This window comes from Sciurus carolinensis, chromosome 14, assembly GCF_902686445.1.
Source record: "Sciurus carolinensis chromosome 14, mSciCar1.2, whole genome shotgun sequence".
Taxonomy (NCBI): Eukaryota; Metazoa; Chordata; class Mammalia; order Rodentia; family Sciuridae; genus Sciurus; species Sciurus carolinensis.
Window position 1 is genome coordinate 50,324,743 of NC_062226.1, and position 18,490 is coordinate 50,343,232.

An 18,490-nucleotide genomic window follows, 5' to 3' on the forward strand; every position below is an offset into this window, starting at 1 on the left:
CAAATACACTTTTTCAAATTAATACATATAAAAGTTATTTAATAAAATAGTCTCTATATTTAGAATAAAATATTAAATGTTAAAAATTGCAAAGTTCAATTAACCATTCACCAAAAAGTGTCACTGGTTACCATGAAGCAAAAATAAATAAATAAAATTACCTGTGACTGGATAAGAGAATTTGGAAAATCAAACCTTTTTCTGATATCATCTGACATTTTTGCCTCTCTTATATGTATGTATGCAGCCTCTGTAATCAAAGTGAAAGAATATTTATTAGTCCTCCAATTGGTTTAAATTGGAGTTCAAACCAATTTCCCCAAATAGCATGAATGGAATTCATGTAATTCATTCCAAAGACAGTGATGGGAATAAAGCTCTGCAGAGTAACCCTTGACACAACCTTCCTTATTGACCACTTCAGCACTCAATGGCATGACTGATAAAGCCCAACAGATCTTGGCCATTATTAAAGTTAATCCTGAGACAGATGAATTCACATCATGACCCCCCCCTCAAAAATCCAAAAGATCACCCCACCTTTGAACTAGAATGTAATCCTTTTATGGCTCAAAACATATAAGGGAGAGTCAGACAGTAATAGAACTGTTTACATTGTGCCTCGCTTAGGCACAAGCTTTCATTTAAGCACTAATCCAACTGCTAATGGCAAGTGTGACGCTTAGATGAACTTTTCTCAGGAAGCAGAGAAATGATCTAGAAATTCATGTATCAAAAAAAAAGAGTTAGTATACAATGAGCACCAATTTTTAATATTTATATCACACATCTCCTTCCTATGAAGTTCTCAAAAAAAAAAATGCAATGGAGGAGGAAAGATGATGAAGGGAAGGCATGGAACTAATAAGGGGACTTCCTACAGAACCCAATTTATCCAGTCTCCAAGCAGCACCACACCCAACAAATTACACTACTTTGAAAAATGTGGTGGTTTAGATTACCTATTTACTATAACATAATTTAAAAATAAAATTTTCCAGGTACAACGGTGTACACCTATGATCTCAAAAGTTCAAGAGGATCATGAGTTCAAAGCCAGCCTCAGCAACTTAGCAAAGCCCTAAGCAATGTACCAAGACCCTGTCTCTAAATAAAATATAAAAAGGGCTGAGGATATAGCTCAGTGTTTAGAGCAACCCTGGGTTCATTCCCCAGTACCAAAATAAATAAATAAATGAAATTTATGTCGATACACTAGATGCTATGGTTGGATATGGTTTGAGTGTGTCACTAAGGGTTCATGTTTTAAAATTTAATTCCCACTGTAAGCTATTCAGAGAGTAGAAATTAAAATCAAAATAGGGTATTTCAGGGTTTTAAGGTAGGGCCTTTGAGAGGTAATTAGGATTAGACAAATTCATCAGGGTTGTGCCCTTATGATTGAACACAAGTAGCTCTATAAGAAGAGGGAAAAATTAATTAAAAAAAAAAAAAAAGAGGGAGAAAGACTAGAAAAGATACACATAGTTCCTGTTTCTTGCCAGGTCATGCCCCACACCTCCTTAACACTCTGCCAACAAAAAGGCCATCCCCAGATGCAGGCCTTTGAAAGTTCATAACTGTGAGCTGAATAAACCTCTTTCCTTTATAAAGTTACTCAGCCTCAGATATTTTGTTTTATTAACCCAGACTGACTGATAGATTAGATCAATTTACACAAATAACAAATGACAAAACCAAGCTCTCTTGATCATAAAAAAAAAGCACAGTGTATTAAACCTGCAAATCCTTCATTTTCTTACCTTTCTCTTAAAGTTTAACTCCAAACATGTAATTTATCCCTGACTTTTTTTCTTCAATGTCTATGCCTAACTTTACTCCCTTAGATTTGACATTCCTTAACACTAAAACAACCTGTTCTAAGATTGTGAACTATTCCCCTATTTCTACTCATTAGCTTAAGCTCCGTCAAAATTTCTTCAACTGCCCAATTATGTCCATCATGACTTTCTTGAAATTATATTTTCCTTTGAATTCTTATACCTCATAACACAATTCCCTAAACTGCATTCCTTGGAAACCCAAGTAAAATAGATCTCTTCTGGAAGAAAAGGAATGCTGCTGGGGCATCTATTCACATCTTAAAGATTCATTCATTTATTCAACAGATACTTATCGGAAGCCCAGTCTATTTAGGCACTGTTCTAGGTGCTGTGGCTATTTTTTAAAAATAGACAAATGTCTCTACGTTCATAGAACTTACAGTCTAGTAGAAAGAGGCAAACAATTTTAAAAATGCATAAAATATAACATATTAGAAGGTGATACGTCCTGGAAAAGAAAAGAAAAAAAAGAGAGAGAGTAAAGCAGAGTAAAGGGAATGAGAGATTGGGAAGGGTATACTTTCTACTTTAAGTAGGGTGAACAGGACAGGTTGGCATTTGAAGAAGCACTTAAAGGACAAAAGGGAGTTAGTTAGCCTAACTAATACCATGGACACCTGGGGCACAGGAAACAGGTAGCTAAGAAAGTGCTGAAGACCTGTCTTAGGAAGAGCAAAGAGATGGGCCTGAGGCAGAGTGAAACTCTTCACAATCAGTTCATTTTCTCCCAGCTCTCCTCTCAAAATTCCTCTCAATCCAGTCAGTCACAAAATCAGCTGCATTCTTTCTACCACCTCGGGGTCCACTTTTCCTCTGCACCCTTCATTCTACACTCATCATCTTCGTTCTTCATGCCAGGCATACTGCAGTAACTGCTTAGTTTTGGGGCTCTCCATGCTTGAGTTCATCCCACACATCGCTGTCAAATTAATTGTCCTGAAACGCTATTTCCACCACCACATCATTTCCCTATGAAGAATTCATAGTGGGTTTTCAATTGCCTGTCAGATTAAATGCAAATTCTGATGCCCGGCTTTTAAGCACTCTATCAACAGTCACCAATTCCACTTCATTTTCACCGCTGTAATTCCAATCTAGCTAAAACAGTTTTCAAAATGATCCCACAGGCGCAAAATCTGCTCGTTCTTCAGGGATTTTATTTATACACTTCTCTCCCAAACAGAATGATCTTCTCTATGAGCCCCAACTATTTAAAGACTAAATTTCTCTCATAGCACATCTTTGTTAAGCCTCCTTTCCCAACCAGTCACATCGAACAGTAATCACCAGCTTCACTATTATTGCATTTGGTCTGGCTCATAACTTTCTGTAACTATTTACATTGAGATCGGTAATCTCTTTCTGTAAAGGAACAGACAGCCAACTATTCAATTATGCTATTGTAGTATGAAAGCAGCTATAGATATTACTGATGGATATAATCCTGGCTGTGTTTTGATAATTTTTTTTATAAAAGCAGGTGTAAGGTGGGCCATAGTTTAATTCCTGGTTTACATAATGACTATTTTAAAATTAATTTATAAAATTTCTTGACACAATTGCTACAATTAACATCCAAATTTTGCCCTGTGCCTCCAGGAAGCTAACGTAAATATATAAAGTAAATGATGTACCTCTTTTATTATTTAAAAGATGGAAATGTACCCTTTATAAAAGAAAACAAATTTTTTCATTTGAGAAATTGCTTACATGGGGATTTATATATGGAATACAAAATGACATAATGGGCAATATTCTCAATACCATAAGTAAAAGGAAGTTTTATATTACCTCTTTTTAAAACAAATCCCAGATAAAGCCTCAGGTATAATATAACACGTAATTCAGCAAAAGAGTCTCAGTTAATGGGGTCCAAGTACAGAGTTTTCAGATGATCTAATCTAACTTAATAGAAAGTAGACTCTGGCGTACCCAGAGAAGTAGATGGCTATCAATGTGCCACAGAATGGACTTACTCAAATGGCAAAAGTGATAAAACAACAGAAGAAAATGTGAGGCTGTCCTCTCAAATTCAGGCCCAGAACACTAGAATGCCTATATAGCTTTGGGGACCAGATGAGCAACTATTTAGGCTAATAGTTTATTTTAGCAGATAAGAAGCTGAGCCATCCAAAAAGATGACCTTGTCTTCAGAAGGCGAGCCACTGTGATTAAAGAGTCCTGTTTTTATCAAAATTACCTAAGGACAGATGTCAAATACCTAAGCTTACAAAAGACAGCCCTAATTTCAGTATGACACTTTAGAGAATGAATATATTTTTTAAATCTATAGTAACTTTACCTTTCCTAACAAATGGCTATTAAGCATTCTCAAAACCACTACCCAAGCTACAGTATGATTTGATATCGTCCTTGATTTGCTATCCTTGGGCTACAAATTGCAAGTGTCTTTCATCTGCTAGAGACTTATATTTCAAGGTTAATCACAACCATGTGGCCTTTCAAGGTATAAAAACATCATATTCTCTTAGGGAATTTCAAAAGAGAATACACAGACTTGCATTAGCATTGGCAGTGGAGCATGTGTCCTACTTTAATTTTAATCTCAACTTCCTTTGGGCATTTTACACATTAAAGAAAAACTATTTATATATTACCTCTTATCGTGGCATTCTTACTAAAAGGAAACCAGTCACAATATGATCCATAAATCACATGCTACAAAAGCAGTGTTTGATTTTAAAAGATTTATCTCCAACCTGTCATTATGCCTTTTTTTGTCCACCTAAATCTAAATCTAAATCAGAAAGAGAATTTTTAATGAGTCCTTTAAACTCCCCATGAATCAAAGCATTTGTTTAATATTAGCAATTATCATATTATCTGCCAAGGTGTTTTAGCCCCATAAGAATACTTCCAAGAAAATAAATCTATCAGTTGCACTCCAGCAGTAAGAAAAGAGCAGCACATAGATAAAGCACTTGTGGGTTTTCAAAATTCCCTCTTAGTTTCTCTCGGAGATGAAGATATACATCACATAACACATCCAACTTCCAATGAAGGTCGCAATCTGAAAAACAAGAGCAAATCTATCTAATGGTATTCACAAGGGCTCTGGAAACTCAGTAAAGGGAGAAATTGGTTATATAAGGTGGCTGCAAGATAGGGAGAGTCTGAGGATCACACAGAAAAATATTTGAGCATTTCTGACTACCAAATTTCCACATGGAAAGGACTCAAGGGCAGTGATCTATGTAGGAGTCAGGGCTGTGCAAAGTACATTCTTCTTTGTTTGGTTTGGTATGATTTGGTTTGCTTTGGTTTTTTGGTACTGGGGATTAAACCCAGGAACGCTTTACAGCTGAGCTACATCCCTAGTCCTTTTTATCTTTTATTTAGAGATAGGGTTCACTAAGTTACTGAGGTTAGCCTCAAACTTCCAATACTTCTGCCTCAGCCTCCTGAGTCACAGGAATTACAGGCATGGGCCACCATGCCTGGCCACAAAGTACATTCTTTTTTTTTTTTTCCCTCTTCTTCATACACTTCCACTTTTTAAAATTTTTTTAAATTTTTTTCTAATTAGTTATATATGACAGTAGAATGCATTTATACATTTTGAACAATCATACATAAAGGGAGTATAATTTCTCATTTTTCAGATTGTATATTTTGTAGAATCACATGGGTCATATATGTACAGGAGGTAATAATGTCTGTTTCACTCTACTATCCTTCCTACCCCCATATCCCTTCCCCTCCCTTCACTCCCTTCTACCTAATCTAAAGTAACTCTATTCTTCCCTAGCCCCCACCCCCTTATTGTGAATTAGCATCCGCATATCAGAGAAAACATCAATCTTTGGTTTTTTGGGTTTGGTTTATTTCACTTAGCATGATATTCTCCAATTCCATCCATTTACCAGCAAATGCCATAATTTCATTCTTCTTTAAAGCTGAGTCATATTCTATAATATATATATATATATCACATTTTCTTTATTCATTCATATTAAAGCTAATTAATATAAGCAATGTCATCAGCAGATGGGTAAAAATGTATCTTCACACTAACCTGACCTTGTGTTTTAGAGACACAAAATCGAGGGCTTCTTTTAATTTTTTTTTTTTTGTTGTTGTTGTTGTTGTTACCAGGGATTGAACCCAGGGACACTTAACCACTGAGTCACATCCCCAGCCCTTTTTATGTTTTATTTAGAGATAGGATCTCACTAAGTTTCTTAGAGCCTCACTGAGTTGCTGAGGCTGGCTTTGAACTGTCTATCCTCCTGTCTCAGTCTCCAGAGCCACTGGAATTACAGGCATTCACCACTGTGCCTGGCAGGGCTTATTGTCTTTATAAAATTTTTTAACATTTTATCACATATGGCAATTATACTTAGTTTGTTCCTCCCACAAATTAAGCTACTCAAGAATCATCAGTCTTAGACCCAGAATAGCCAAAGCAATCCTTAGCAAGAAGAATGAACCAGGAGGCATCACAATACCAGACCTTAAACTATGCTACAGAGCAATAAAAACAAAAACAGCATGGTATTGGCACCAAAATATACAGGTAGACCAATGGTACAAAATAGACGACACAGAGACAAATCCCCATAAATACAGTTATCTCATACTAGACAAAGGTGCCAAAAACATACAATGGAGAAAAGATAGCCTCTTCAACAAATGGTGCTGGGAAAACTGGAAATCCAATGTAGCAAAATAAAATTAAACCCCTATCTCTCACCCTGCACAAAAATCAACTCAAACTGGATCAAAGACTTAAGCACTAGAACAGAGACTCTGCAACTATTAGAAGAAAAAAGTAGGCCCAAATGTTCATCATGTTGGATTAGGATCTGACTTCCTTAACAAGACTCCTAAAGTGCAAGAAGAAAAATTAAGAATCAATAAATGGGATGGATTCAAACTAAAAAGCTTCTTCTCAGCAAAGGAAACAATCAATAAAATGAGCCTACAGAATGGGGAAAAAAATCTTTACCACATGCACCTTAGAGCACTAACCTCCAGGATATATAAAGAACCCAAAAACTGTAACACCATAAAAACAAAATAACCCAATCAATAAATGGGCTACGGAACTGAACAGACACTTCACAGAAGTTCCAATTGATCAATAAACATATGAAAAAATGTTCAACATCTCTAGCAATTAGAGAAATGCTGATCAAAACTAACTAAGATTTCATCTCACCCCAGTCAAAAAGGCAATTATCAGAAATTCAAGCAATAATAAGTGATGGCAAGGATGAGGGGGAAAAGATACACTCATACATTAATGGGACTACAAATTGGTGCAACTACTATGGAAAGAAAGCAGCAAGGAGATTCCTCAGAAAACTTGGAATAGAATCACTCTTCGACCCAGCTATCCATTTCCTCAATTTATACCTAAAGGACTTAAAATCAGCATACTACAGTGACGCAACCATGTCAATGTTTATAAACAGCTCAATTCACAATAGCTGAACTATGGAACCAACCTAGATGCCCTTCAACAGATGAATGGATAAAGAAAATATGGTACATACACACAATGGAATATTACTCAGCCTTAAAGAAGAATGAAATTATGGCATTTGCAGGTAAATGGATGGAACTAGAGAATATCATACTAAGTGAAATAAGCCAATCCCAAAATACCAAAGGCCAAATGTTTTCTCTGATGAGTGGATGCTGATCCATAGTTGGGGGTGGGAAAGGTAGGAAAGAATGAAGGAACTTTGTATTATGCAGAGGAGAATGAGGGGAGGGGTGAGGCGGTGGGGATGGAAGGATAGTAGAATGAGACAGACGTTATTACCCTATATACATGTAGGATTACACTACTGGTGTGACTCAGTCTGACTGTGATTTACAGTCAGAGGAATGAGAAGTTATGCTCCATTTGTGTACAATGTGTCAAATGCATTCTACTGTAATGTATAACTAATAAGAATAAATTTTTAATAAGAATTCATTCAAAAAGAATTTTTTTGTACAGTAAAGAAGAGGCTCTTGGGGCTTGGGGAGATAGCTCTGTCGGTAGAGTGCTTGCCTTGTAAGCATAAGGCCCTGGGTTCGATCCCCAGCACCCAAAAAAAAAAAAAAGAAGAGGCTCTTGGGGCTGGGCTGTGGCTAAGTGGGAGAGCGCTTGCCCCGTATGCATGAGGCACTGGGCTCGATCCTCAGTACCACGTAAAATAAATAAAGATATTGTGTCCACCTATAATTTAAAAATATTAAAAAAAAAAAAAGAAGAGGTTCTTGATAAAAAGCCTGAATCATCACTTTCTTGGAGATACAGGAACTTAAATGATTATTGTCAATTCATATCAATATCTTTCTGAAACATTAGTAAAAAATATTTTAAGTAGTTTACTATTAACTCTATAATTGTTTCCTGTTGATTTTGTGGTTGTATAACCAATGAATGCCTGAATTGTAGCTCAGAACCACATTTCAATCAAAATAGGGATCATAAGAATTTGTTTTCATGTTTTTTGTATATGTGCTATATTTCCCAATTTAAAAACTAAAATAATTTTTAATATTTTCTAAAAAAAAAAATTATCAGTCTTGAGAGACAAACACAAAGAGTGACTCTGAATAAACCCCCAGTGGATGTCTGAAACCATAGATAGCACTGAACCCAACATCCAAGCACTGTGATAATGCAACATTTAATCTGATAACCAAAATGGATACTATGTAACTAATGAACATACACAACTTGGAAAAGCTGAACAAAGGGATGACTCCCACCCAGGTTGAACAGAGTAGTACTGCATGAGATTTTATCACATTAGTCAGAGTGCTATATAATTAAAATTTACAAACTTTTTATTTCTGAAATTTACCATTTAATATTTTAGACTATAGCTGGTCAAGAGTAAGTGAAATCAGATAGGTTAACTGAAGGTAAGAGAAACTACTGTAATTTGAACTCTTTTTTCTTTTTATGATTTTTATTTGAATAGTGTGGAGAAAAGCTGATGAGTACCATCCATAAATTTGAGCTAAGCTAGGAATATAGGTCAGTGATAGAGTGCTGACCTAGCATGGGTTTGATTCCCAACACTGCAAGTAACAATAGTAGTAGTAATAATAATAATAATAATAATAATAAATGTGGACTAATTTTATAAAATTATCAAGACTATGGATCAGGGTATATTCTAGACTTTCCTAATAAACTGGCCCTGCCCCTCAAACATAGGGTTGGGGAAGATCTACTTATACTTAACTAAATACCTATTCTACTATACTGTCCAATATTTATATCTTCCTTATTCTGCCCCCTTAGCTTCTCATCTTCTGCTTACTGGTCCCAAGTATTTTTGTACATCCTCCAGAGAATCTGGCAACTGGTTCTGTTTCATACCCAGTATTAAATCCTAACATCTACTAAAAACTCAAGCTTAGCCTCAGCTCTTGCTTCAAAAGCTTCATAATTTAACTGCAGTTAACAGTCCCAACTAACAGGATGAGACACTTGGAACCCATTTAACTACATCAGTCATAAAAAAGGGAAAGATCATGGGAAAGTCTTAGTGCAAAGTTTTTTAACTTTCCATAAAAAGCAAGTGCAACTAAGCAGGAATTTTTAACCTTATATTCTCAAAAAGATCACTAAGTCATATTTAAACTAAGAGTAGAAAATACTTTTATGTTAGTCAGTAATTTGAAAATCAAGCTGAAACAGAGGGCAACTAAGTGCTGTAAAAGAGCCACTTGATTAATAGTATAATCAGAGAAGGCAGAGATCATACAATGTGGAAGAGACCACTACCTACCCTCCAACACATACTCTGCTTTGACCCATTTTTTTCCCATTATTCCAGATGTGGAACACCTACAAAAAACTTATATATTACATGCTATATAATGTTTTTCTGATACATATTATATAGTGTATAAGAATAATAATTATAATATACTAGTGCTAACTAATATGATAATATGTAAGCTTTAGATTATGGTTTCCATCTTATTTTAATGCATCTGCTTCAATTTCCCTGAAATATTCCAAGAATTGAGAACTTAGGGCTTAATGGGTTAATATAATGTAACATGACTAGCCTTCATACATTTCCCAGCCTCCAGTATGATTAGGTATAATCAAGTGATTAAGTTCTCTCCAGTGGAGTTTGAGCAGAAGTGATGTACCATTTCCAGACTAAAGCCTGCTTCCTCCATACTTTCTTTCCAACCACAACAAGGTTTTGGAAACAACCCAGATTGAACTGTGCATGCAAAGACACTTTTAAGAAACACAAGATGGAAGGAACCTGGATCCCTGAATGACAGGTTAGTGCAGAGCTATATTCTAGAACTCCAAGTATCACATAAGGAAGAAAGAAACTTCCACCTTGTTTAAACCATTGTATTTTGGGGTCTCCTAAAGGAAGCAGCTACTACTTCCTTAATTAGTACAATGGACCTGATGTCATCTCCCTCCCACACTTCCTTTCATTGGAGAAATGAAGAAACTGAATGTCAAAAAGGTAGAAGAAACCTGCCAAAAAGGAAAACAGTCATGGAAGATTTCAGGTAAAAAAGGAGATTTCTTGCTTCAGCCCACTGTTTTTTTTTCCAGTTGACCATCAGTAACATGAAGCACAAGCATGTTCCACATCACCCCATCATGTCCCCAAAACTTTAAGACCTGTCATTCAAGTACTGAGCAAAATTGAGGCAACTGTGAGTTCTGATGATCTCACCATTCCCAATTTACTAAAAGCACTCCTATTACAATCAAACTTCTGCCTTTACAATTTAGTTCCTTTTCAGTTAATATCACATGCTACTTACTCACAGATTTTGAAATGGGAGTCTAAAATAAGATCAAAGGCAGGAAATTCCAAATTAGATCTGATTGCTGTCCAGGAGAACAAGACATTAAAGTAAGAAATAAAACCACCAACTAGAATAATGCCTGACTTGTTACAATATTTTCTCTGATCATTCTTGAATAATTTTTAAAGTACACTATGTGTATACACTTAAATGCTAAACATATAAGAGGATACAGATGAAAATCTGTTATTTTTTAAATACAAGAACTTATTTATCTGGTGACAACATGTCCATTATTACAATGTTTACTCAATATTGTATTGAAATTCTCAGCAAGAGCACTACACACCTGCCATCCCAGCAACTCAGAGGCTCACGCAGGAGGACTGCAAGTTCAAGGTCAACCTGGGAGACTTAACAAAACCCTGTCTCAAAAAAAAAAAAAAAAAAAAATTAAAAAGAGCAGGGGACACAGCTTAGTGGTAGAACCCCTGGGCTCAGTCCACCACACGGAAGAAAGAAAAAAAAAAAGGTCGTGGGGGTGGAGGGAGATAAGTAAGGAAAAAATTATTCAGCGGGAATTTGTTATAGAGTGCAATAAAAAGAAGAAATTATTAAAAAAAAGAACTTATTTATTTCTTGAATTTTTATCTAAGTCTTCAAGGAAGTCTTCAAAGTTGACTCCTTTTTGATTTTCCAATATTACAATTTTTAGATGATTTTGCTCCATCAAAAGAATAATTATTGGGGCTGAGGTTGTAACTCAGTGGTAGAGCACTTGCCTGGCATGTGTGAGGCACTGTGCTGGATACTCAGCAAGACATTAAAATAAATAAATAAATAAATACATTGTGTCCCTCTACCACTTAAAAAATAGTTTTAAAAAGAATAATTACTCACTCCCCAGCACCGCAAAAAAAATTTAAAAATGAAGAATTACTCAAATTGCTCTGTATAAAACATGTTTTAAAGACTTACATTCATACAGTTTTAGTATACTCACAATAAAACACTAATTTTAAAAGATCTTATTGGCCAATAAATATCTAGTATGAAAAACAAAATATCCATATTCACAATCAAACACCATTCAGGTTTTTTCTTCTTTTTCTTTTTCTTTTTTTTTTTTTTTTCAAGATGGGGTCTCATTATGTTGCCCAGACTAGTCACAAACTCCACAAACTCTTGGGTTCAAGTAATCCTTCTGCCTTGGTCTCAGAGTAGCTGGGACTACAGACATGTGTCTTGGTTATGTCTAGCCTGTTTTTTAATTTTGATAAAGTTACCAAAATATCAAAATATTCAGATTTTAATACATTATTTAGAAATAAGAGAAACTTTCTAACACCCTAATTAATGCAAGCATTGAAATTCCACATTAAAGGGTATTATAAAATGTGCAGGGGCTGGGGAGATAGCTCAGTCGGTAGAGTGCTTGCCTTGTAAGCACAAGGCCCTGGGTTCGATCCCCCGCACCCAAAAAAATAAATAAATAAATAAAATAAAATAAAATGTGCAGCAAGAAAGTAAGAAAAAATTTTAAGTGATAAAAGATTAATTATTTTGTTTGCCATTTTTATCAATTCTTTATGGAAAGAGTAACACTGAAAAGGAATCAAAGGAGTCAATGTAATGTAACTAGATAGATTCAATTAAATTCACATAATTCAAAAATTTATTCCATTTTTAAGAAGAAAATATAACCATTATAATTTTACTAATTAGTCTCTTGGGAAATTTTCACCCCAAAATGAAAACTCTTACTCTTGTAAAGAAGTGTATAACCACTCCAAGTTTAGTAGCAATATTTTTGATTGCTACAAAGTGATTAATCAACCTCATTTGTAATTCCCCATGAAAACTTAATTTTTTAAAATTTGTTTTAGTTGTTGATGGACCTTTATGATTTTTATTTATATGTGGTGCTGAGAATCAAACCCAGTGCCTCACACATGCTAGGCAAGTGCTCTACCACTGAGCTAAAATTCTTTAACTCAGAATGAAATGGTTATAGCTTAGTTATTTTAACTTGCATACTAATGAAAGCTGAAGACCAAATGAACGAAATAATTTTACGACACATTTCTCCACTGTTAACAAACTCAATGTGACCCAAAAGGGACATGGAGAATATCTCCATACTCCAGTCCTAAATGAATACAGTCACAAAAAAAAAATTACTTTACTGATAGAATAATAATCCTGAAAATGTCCAAATGAATGAGACGAATAGTGCACACTGTGAAGAACTGACTTACGTCCTATTGCAAATCCTGTGACTGCCCCCAGAGAAAATGAGAAACACCTTCCATCTGATCAAGCCTACAGCGTTACACACCTATGTCATCCCAAGGACAGCAACCAGATAGAGAGCAAAGCACACGGGCTAGGGTGAGGCAGGGAAGGACCAGTACACAAATACAGCACTAGTCATGGAAATTCAGCCTAATCCCTTACTGCCTCAGAGCTGTTTCCTCACTGGTTACAATGTTGTATGAATTAGGTCATAAAGTGTGCTGATGGCCTGATGATCTTGCATGAAGTAGTCACTCTAAAAATGTGTTTCCTCCCGCCCTTCACACCATGTTAGATAGCCACCTAAGGTGAATGACGGAGAAGGATTTGAGTTTAGTGACAAAGTAGGGCATGTCTCATCAAAGCTCAGACCAAAGTTAAAAAATAACCTGAATTTCACATTCATTATATAGTTGACTTTTAAATCACCTGCTGGAAACTATTCAATAACCTTCCTCTGCGCTCTGAAATAAAAGTCAAACTCCTTAACATGGCAAAAAGGTCCCACACAATCTGGTCTCTCAAGTCTCCCTTGGTCCCTCAAGCTTGTCTCTTGAGTCCCTCGAGCTCTTTGTGTGCCCAAGTCTAGACCCTGCAGGCCCTTCAGCCTCAAGTGTTCTGGCCCATGTCCTTCAAACAGCTGATGTGCCTCACCCTTTACATCTTCCCAAGCCCTCGTTCTCCGTGCCTGCACCACCAGCCTCAAGTTGTTCCTCACTTGCTCAGACTGTGACCCACCAGAGTATCCTTCACAGTTTTTATCACAATCTCAAATGATTGTCATTTACTTATTCTCCTTTCCTACTGTACCTCCTCTACCACAGGGAAATGCAGGGACAGTCTCTAATTTTTAATCATTATAATCCCAAACTATAACAAGTACCTCTTCAATAGTCACTGAATAAATGCAAATTTGACCCAGGATGAAGAACTTCATGTGGAATTAAACAGCTCCTGTGTGAAAGCATTCCACAAAACACTTTACAGAAGATCCCGGGGGGATCTTCCCAGTAATGTCCAGGTAGATATAATTAACTCCATTTTCCACATGTGGAAATAAGAGCTCAGAGAGGAACTAACTTGCCTGAGGTTATATAGTGATATTAATACTCAGGATTTATTGAATTTTACCACGTGGCAAGCAGGTACCATGGAATCTCTTCACATGCATTCTCTCCACCTGACATTCAAAACAATCCCATGACAAGGATACTATTATTATCCTCATTTTCATATGAAAAACCAAGTGAGGCAAGGAGAGGTCAAAATTAATTGTCTTATTATGTAAGAAACAGAGCATGGATATTAACAGTCTCCAAATCTCACATGCTTAACCAATCCTCTATAAAATATAGTTGACATAAGTTTTTGTAAAATTAAGATAATCCATTAAAGCATTTCACTCAAAGTCAAGCACACAGCAAACACTTAAAACCTTGGCTAGAGGGGGTGGGGACGGAAAGATAGTAGAATGAAACAGACAGTATTACCCTGTGTATATTTATGATTACATGAATAGTGTGAATCTACATTGTGTACAACCATAGAAATGAAAAGTTGTACCCCATTTTTGTATAATGAATCAACATGCAGTCTGTAAAAATTTTTTAAAACTTAGTAAAAAAAAAAAGTAAAAACTTGGCTATTATTATCTAACACCTTGCTTTTCCCATTATCTTGCTATATTTCAGGAAATCTTTAAAATACCCAGGTTTGCACATACAGTGTTAAATTAAATTCCCAAATCAGCTCATCAGCATATGCAAATAGCTCTGTATTTTTTAAAATACCACAATTCTGAACACATGTCATCAAATCTAATGCATAAAAGTTACATATTATGGGATATTCCATGACCAGAACACAAAAACAAAAATTATCACTCTAACCCTCATCTTTGTAGCAATATCACCAGCAGTAATTTCCCACAGTTGCATATGTTCCTTGATTTTTATACTTATGTCTCATCGATGACAATTCAGTTTAACTTCAATGAGCATCTAACAAAGGATGAAAATGGGTCACTTTCATTATGGCAATTAGTATCCATGTATGAGAAATCTATGCTTCTTACCACTGATATCAACACTTTCATAATTTCATCTCTTTCTTTTTTCTTCTTCTTTTTTTTTTTTTTGTCCTGTACTGGGAATTTAACTCAGAGGTGCACTACTGAGCCACACCTCCAGCTTTTTTTCATTTTTATTCTAAGACAGGATCTCACTAAGTTTCCAAGACTGGTCTCAAACTTGCCATCATTCTGCATTGGCCTCCCAAATTATCCTCCCCGCTTCCCCAGATAAGTAAATAAAACAGATAAAGGCAATTATTTGCCCAAAAGATTTCTCAAACACTACCACAGAGATGGTTATACTGACACAAATGAATGCTTGACTGGCAGGTAATCTCTCCATATGACGGATCAAAACAGCTCGATGAGACAGAGAAATCTGTGGGTGGGTGAGTTCCCTCGTAGAAACACAGGGTTTGGAATAAAAGTGGAATGTTCAGGAGGGAAAAAAAAGAATGTCCAAAAGCAGGAAGATCAGGAAGCTACTCTACATTGTCAGTACCTACAGCTGCCTCAAAAAATAGAGGACTTGGATTACAAATTGGTCTCACTTGCTAGGCATAGAAAATGTTGAGTACATGGCACCGAGGGGACTAACGAGGGTGGCAGGTACTGACTCTAATATCCCCCCACAACTCTCAGGGGGCAATAATCACCCCTCAAGATCTGGCTGGCTTCAAATTCTGAAGGGGCCAGTGTCTGTCTGGGCAGCAGCTGCACCTGCTGAGACCTCAGTGAAGAAGTGGCCCAAGCAAGGGAATAACCTCTCTCACCCAGGCGCAGGAATGTCATCCTGCACTTTTAAGTCCCTTGAGTTTCTGAGTCTTATTCACCCATGGCAGGGCCTGGCATGTAAAAAGCAGTTAAGAAATGTTTATTGAATCACTGTGTTTAACTCAGTATCTGATATACGATACACCAAAACATGTTAGAATCACGATTCTACTGTTTGTTTTCAGATCAACTGTCCAAAACAGAAAAGAGAAATCGAGAATTTACATCTTTTTTCACTAAGATGTATACGACAAAGACCAAAATAAATTAGTAAGAACCAGAGTAGAAAATAAATTTTTGAACAACTTTATTTCCAATTTAATACAGAAACCTGAATTCAGTTACCATCAGATTTAGGGTTGGAAAATAATTAGTTCCTTCTACTCCCAGGTACTTTTATTTGTTTTTAACTGAGGAAATACCTTTTGTATAGGTAATACAAAAGTGAACTTTGGTCAAATCTAAGCTCAAATCCTCAGAATCTACAGTAGTGAGATTTTAGTATACTGCTTTCATTTTGGTACATTTTTTAAAAATTCAAAGAACACATACAAAAGCTCCCAATACTTTTTTCACTGTTTTTAGCTAAATCTAATAGAGATGGAAAATCAGTCTTTGCTACTTGAATTCATTGTCAGTTTTACATGAATACTTCCCTTGACAGCTATTATTTATCATAGCTAGGCTCTTAATCTGCTATGTATTATAATCCTTTAAAAACTCACAGCATCACCTTTGTATATTTCCAATTGGGGGAAATGGCACTGTAAATATATAATTACCCAAAGAAGTAACATGTACTTATCTTCTATTATATAACAAGCATTTTATTCATGACTTTTTATTTTTAGAGTACTTAATAATCTGATATTAACTAACCTTCCAGTCATTCTGGACAGATCTTTAGTAAATTCCTTCATATTAGCACAGAAATACCAAGAAGCATATTCAAGAATTAGATGAGGATGCTGACAATTGATAAGAGTATAGTATGGAGAATCTTTCAGATATAAGAGTTTTTTGTTTGTTTGTTTGGTTTTTGCTGCTACAGATGGAATCCATGGCCTCACGTATGCTAAGCATGCATTCTACCAGTGAACTACACTCTCAGCCCTGAGAATACCTTCTTCTTTGTTTGTTTTTGTTTTTGTTTTTGTTTTCCTTTTCTTTTGTTGTCAGTACTGGGGCTCAAACCCAAGTCTTGAGCATGAAAGGCAAGCAATCTCCCATTGAATTACATCCCCAACATCCTCCTCTTTTTTTCTTTTTTCTTTCTTCTTCTTTTTTTTTTTTTTTTTTTTGTTGGGTTGGGTTTGGTTTGGTTTGGTGTGGTGTGGTGTGGTGTGGTGTGGTGTGGTGTCCTTTGGTTTGGTTTGTTTTTTAAGGCAGGGTCTTGCTAAGTTGTACATTCTGACCTTGAACTCATTTTCCTCCTGTCTCAGCCCCACAAACTGCTAGGAATATAGGTGTGTGCCTTGCACCTGGCCCTAATTCTTTTCAAAGACATCATGAAATTATAAGTAGCTCCCCAAGAGAATCTCTTTAATTTCATAAAATTTCAAAACAATACATACTATTGTCATACATACAGGCTTTTCAACATTCTATTGGAAATAAATGACTGACAGATGAACAGCCCCAGTTACTCCATGGACCGGCAACTCACAATGAAGCCAAAGTCCAAAGAGTTGTTTCACACTCAAACACTACTTATGCCTCTCAGCCCAAATTCAAGCACTAGCTATGAAATTGCTCTTAACCTGGCTCACCTCCGAACTAATACAAAGGTCCTTAAAGATCTAATCAGCTCTGGAAAAAAGTCACAGAAATAAGGCAGAACTAGTCTGGTTCCCAGGATCAGGAGTCTCCCCCAAAACCCACCCACCATACTCAATTTCATAGGGAACATCAGCACTATAAAACCGAGGTCCAGGGTGTTAAATGCTAAACGGCTCCATAGAAGTGGGCATTATTACTACTCACTGAGCATCTGATCTTAGTGTCTGGTGATTCTTGGCTATATCCAAGGTATAGCACACGTTCTTCAAGTTCTACTCACCTCATTTCAAAAGTGAAGCAAGAATACAAAAGGCTAAAATAAAAAGCAAGTATACTTCATGCAAAAGTATTCACTGACTAATCTAAAAGGTAAACCAAGGAATATGCAAATGAAATATTAATCTGTAATTTAAAACAATATTACTAAAAAGTTTTAACAATGTAAAGAAATGTTTATGGTAGAGTAAAAAAATAAAAGAAATTTTCATATACAATCATGGACACAATCAAGATGTATATGGACTGGGGTTGTGGCTCAGTGGGAGAGCTCTCGCCTACATGTATGGGGCCCTGGGTTCTTCAGGGTCTGGCTTCGATCCTCAGCACCACATAAAAATAAAAGAGGTATTGTGGCCACCTACAACTAAAACAAAAAAAATTTTTTTAATGTATACATATGTAAAAGACATAGGATTAGGGGAAAGACAAAGTAAATATGCAGAAATGTTAGCAAGGTTATTTCTGGATAATAGGATGATGGGTGATTACATCTTGTTACATTCCCACTTATAACTGCTACTTTTTCTTCCTACCATAAGCATATATTTCTTTTTCAAATTAAAAAGGAATTATCAATTCTCTCCAAATAACAACCTAAGATGAACTTTTTAGTCTCAATAAAAAATTAGTGATTGCATTACTCACTTGAAATCATGGTCTTTTATCATTATCTAAAGAGGTA

The 18,490-nt window shown here is 35.8% G+C and overlaps 1 protein-coding gene across 1 annotated transcript in view; it reads right to left on the reverse strand.

Moving 5' to 3' along the window:
* The window catches only part of Focad (focadhesin), a 299,217-nt gene that overhangs the window by 268,927 nt on the left and 11,800 nt on the right, over positions 1-18,490 (reverse strand). The window contains exon 2 of the mRNA XM_047524416.1: positions 162-250. Within this exon, the coding sequence (XP_047380372.1) occupies positions 162-218 (57 nt within the window). The 5' untranslated portion in view covers positions 219-250. The remainder of the gene's footprint in view (positions 1-161; positions 251-18,490) is intronic.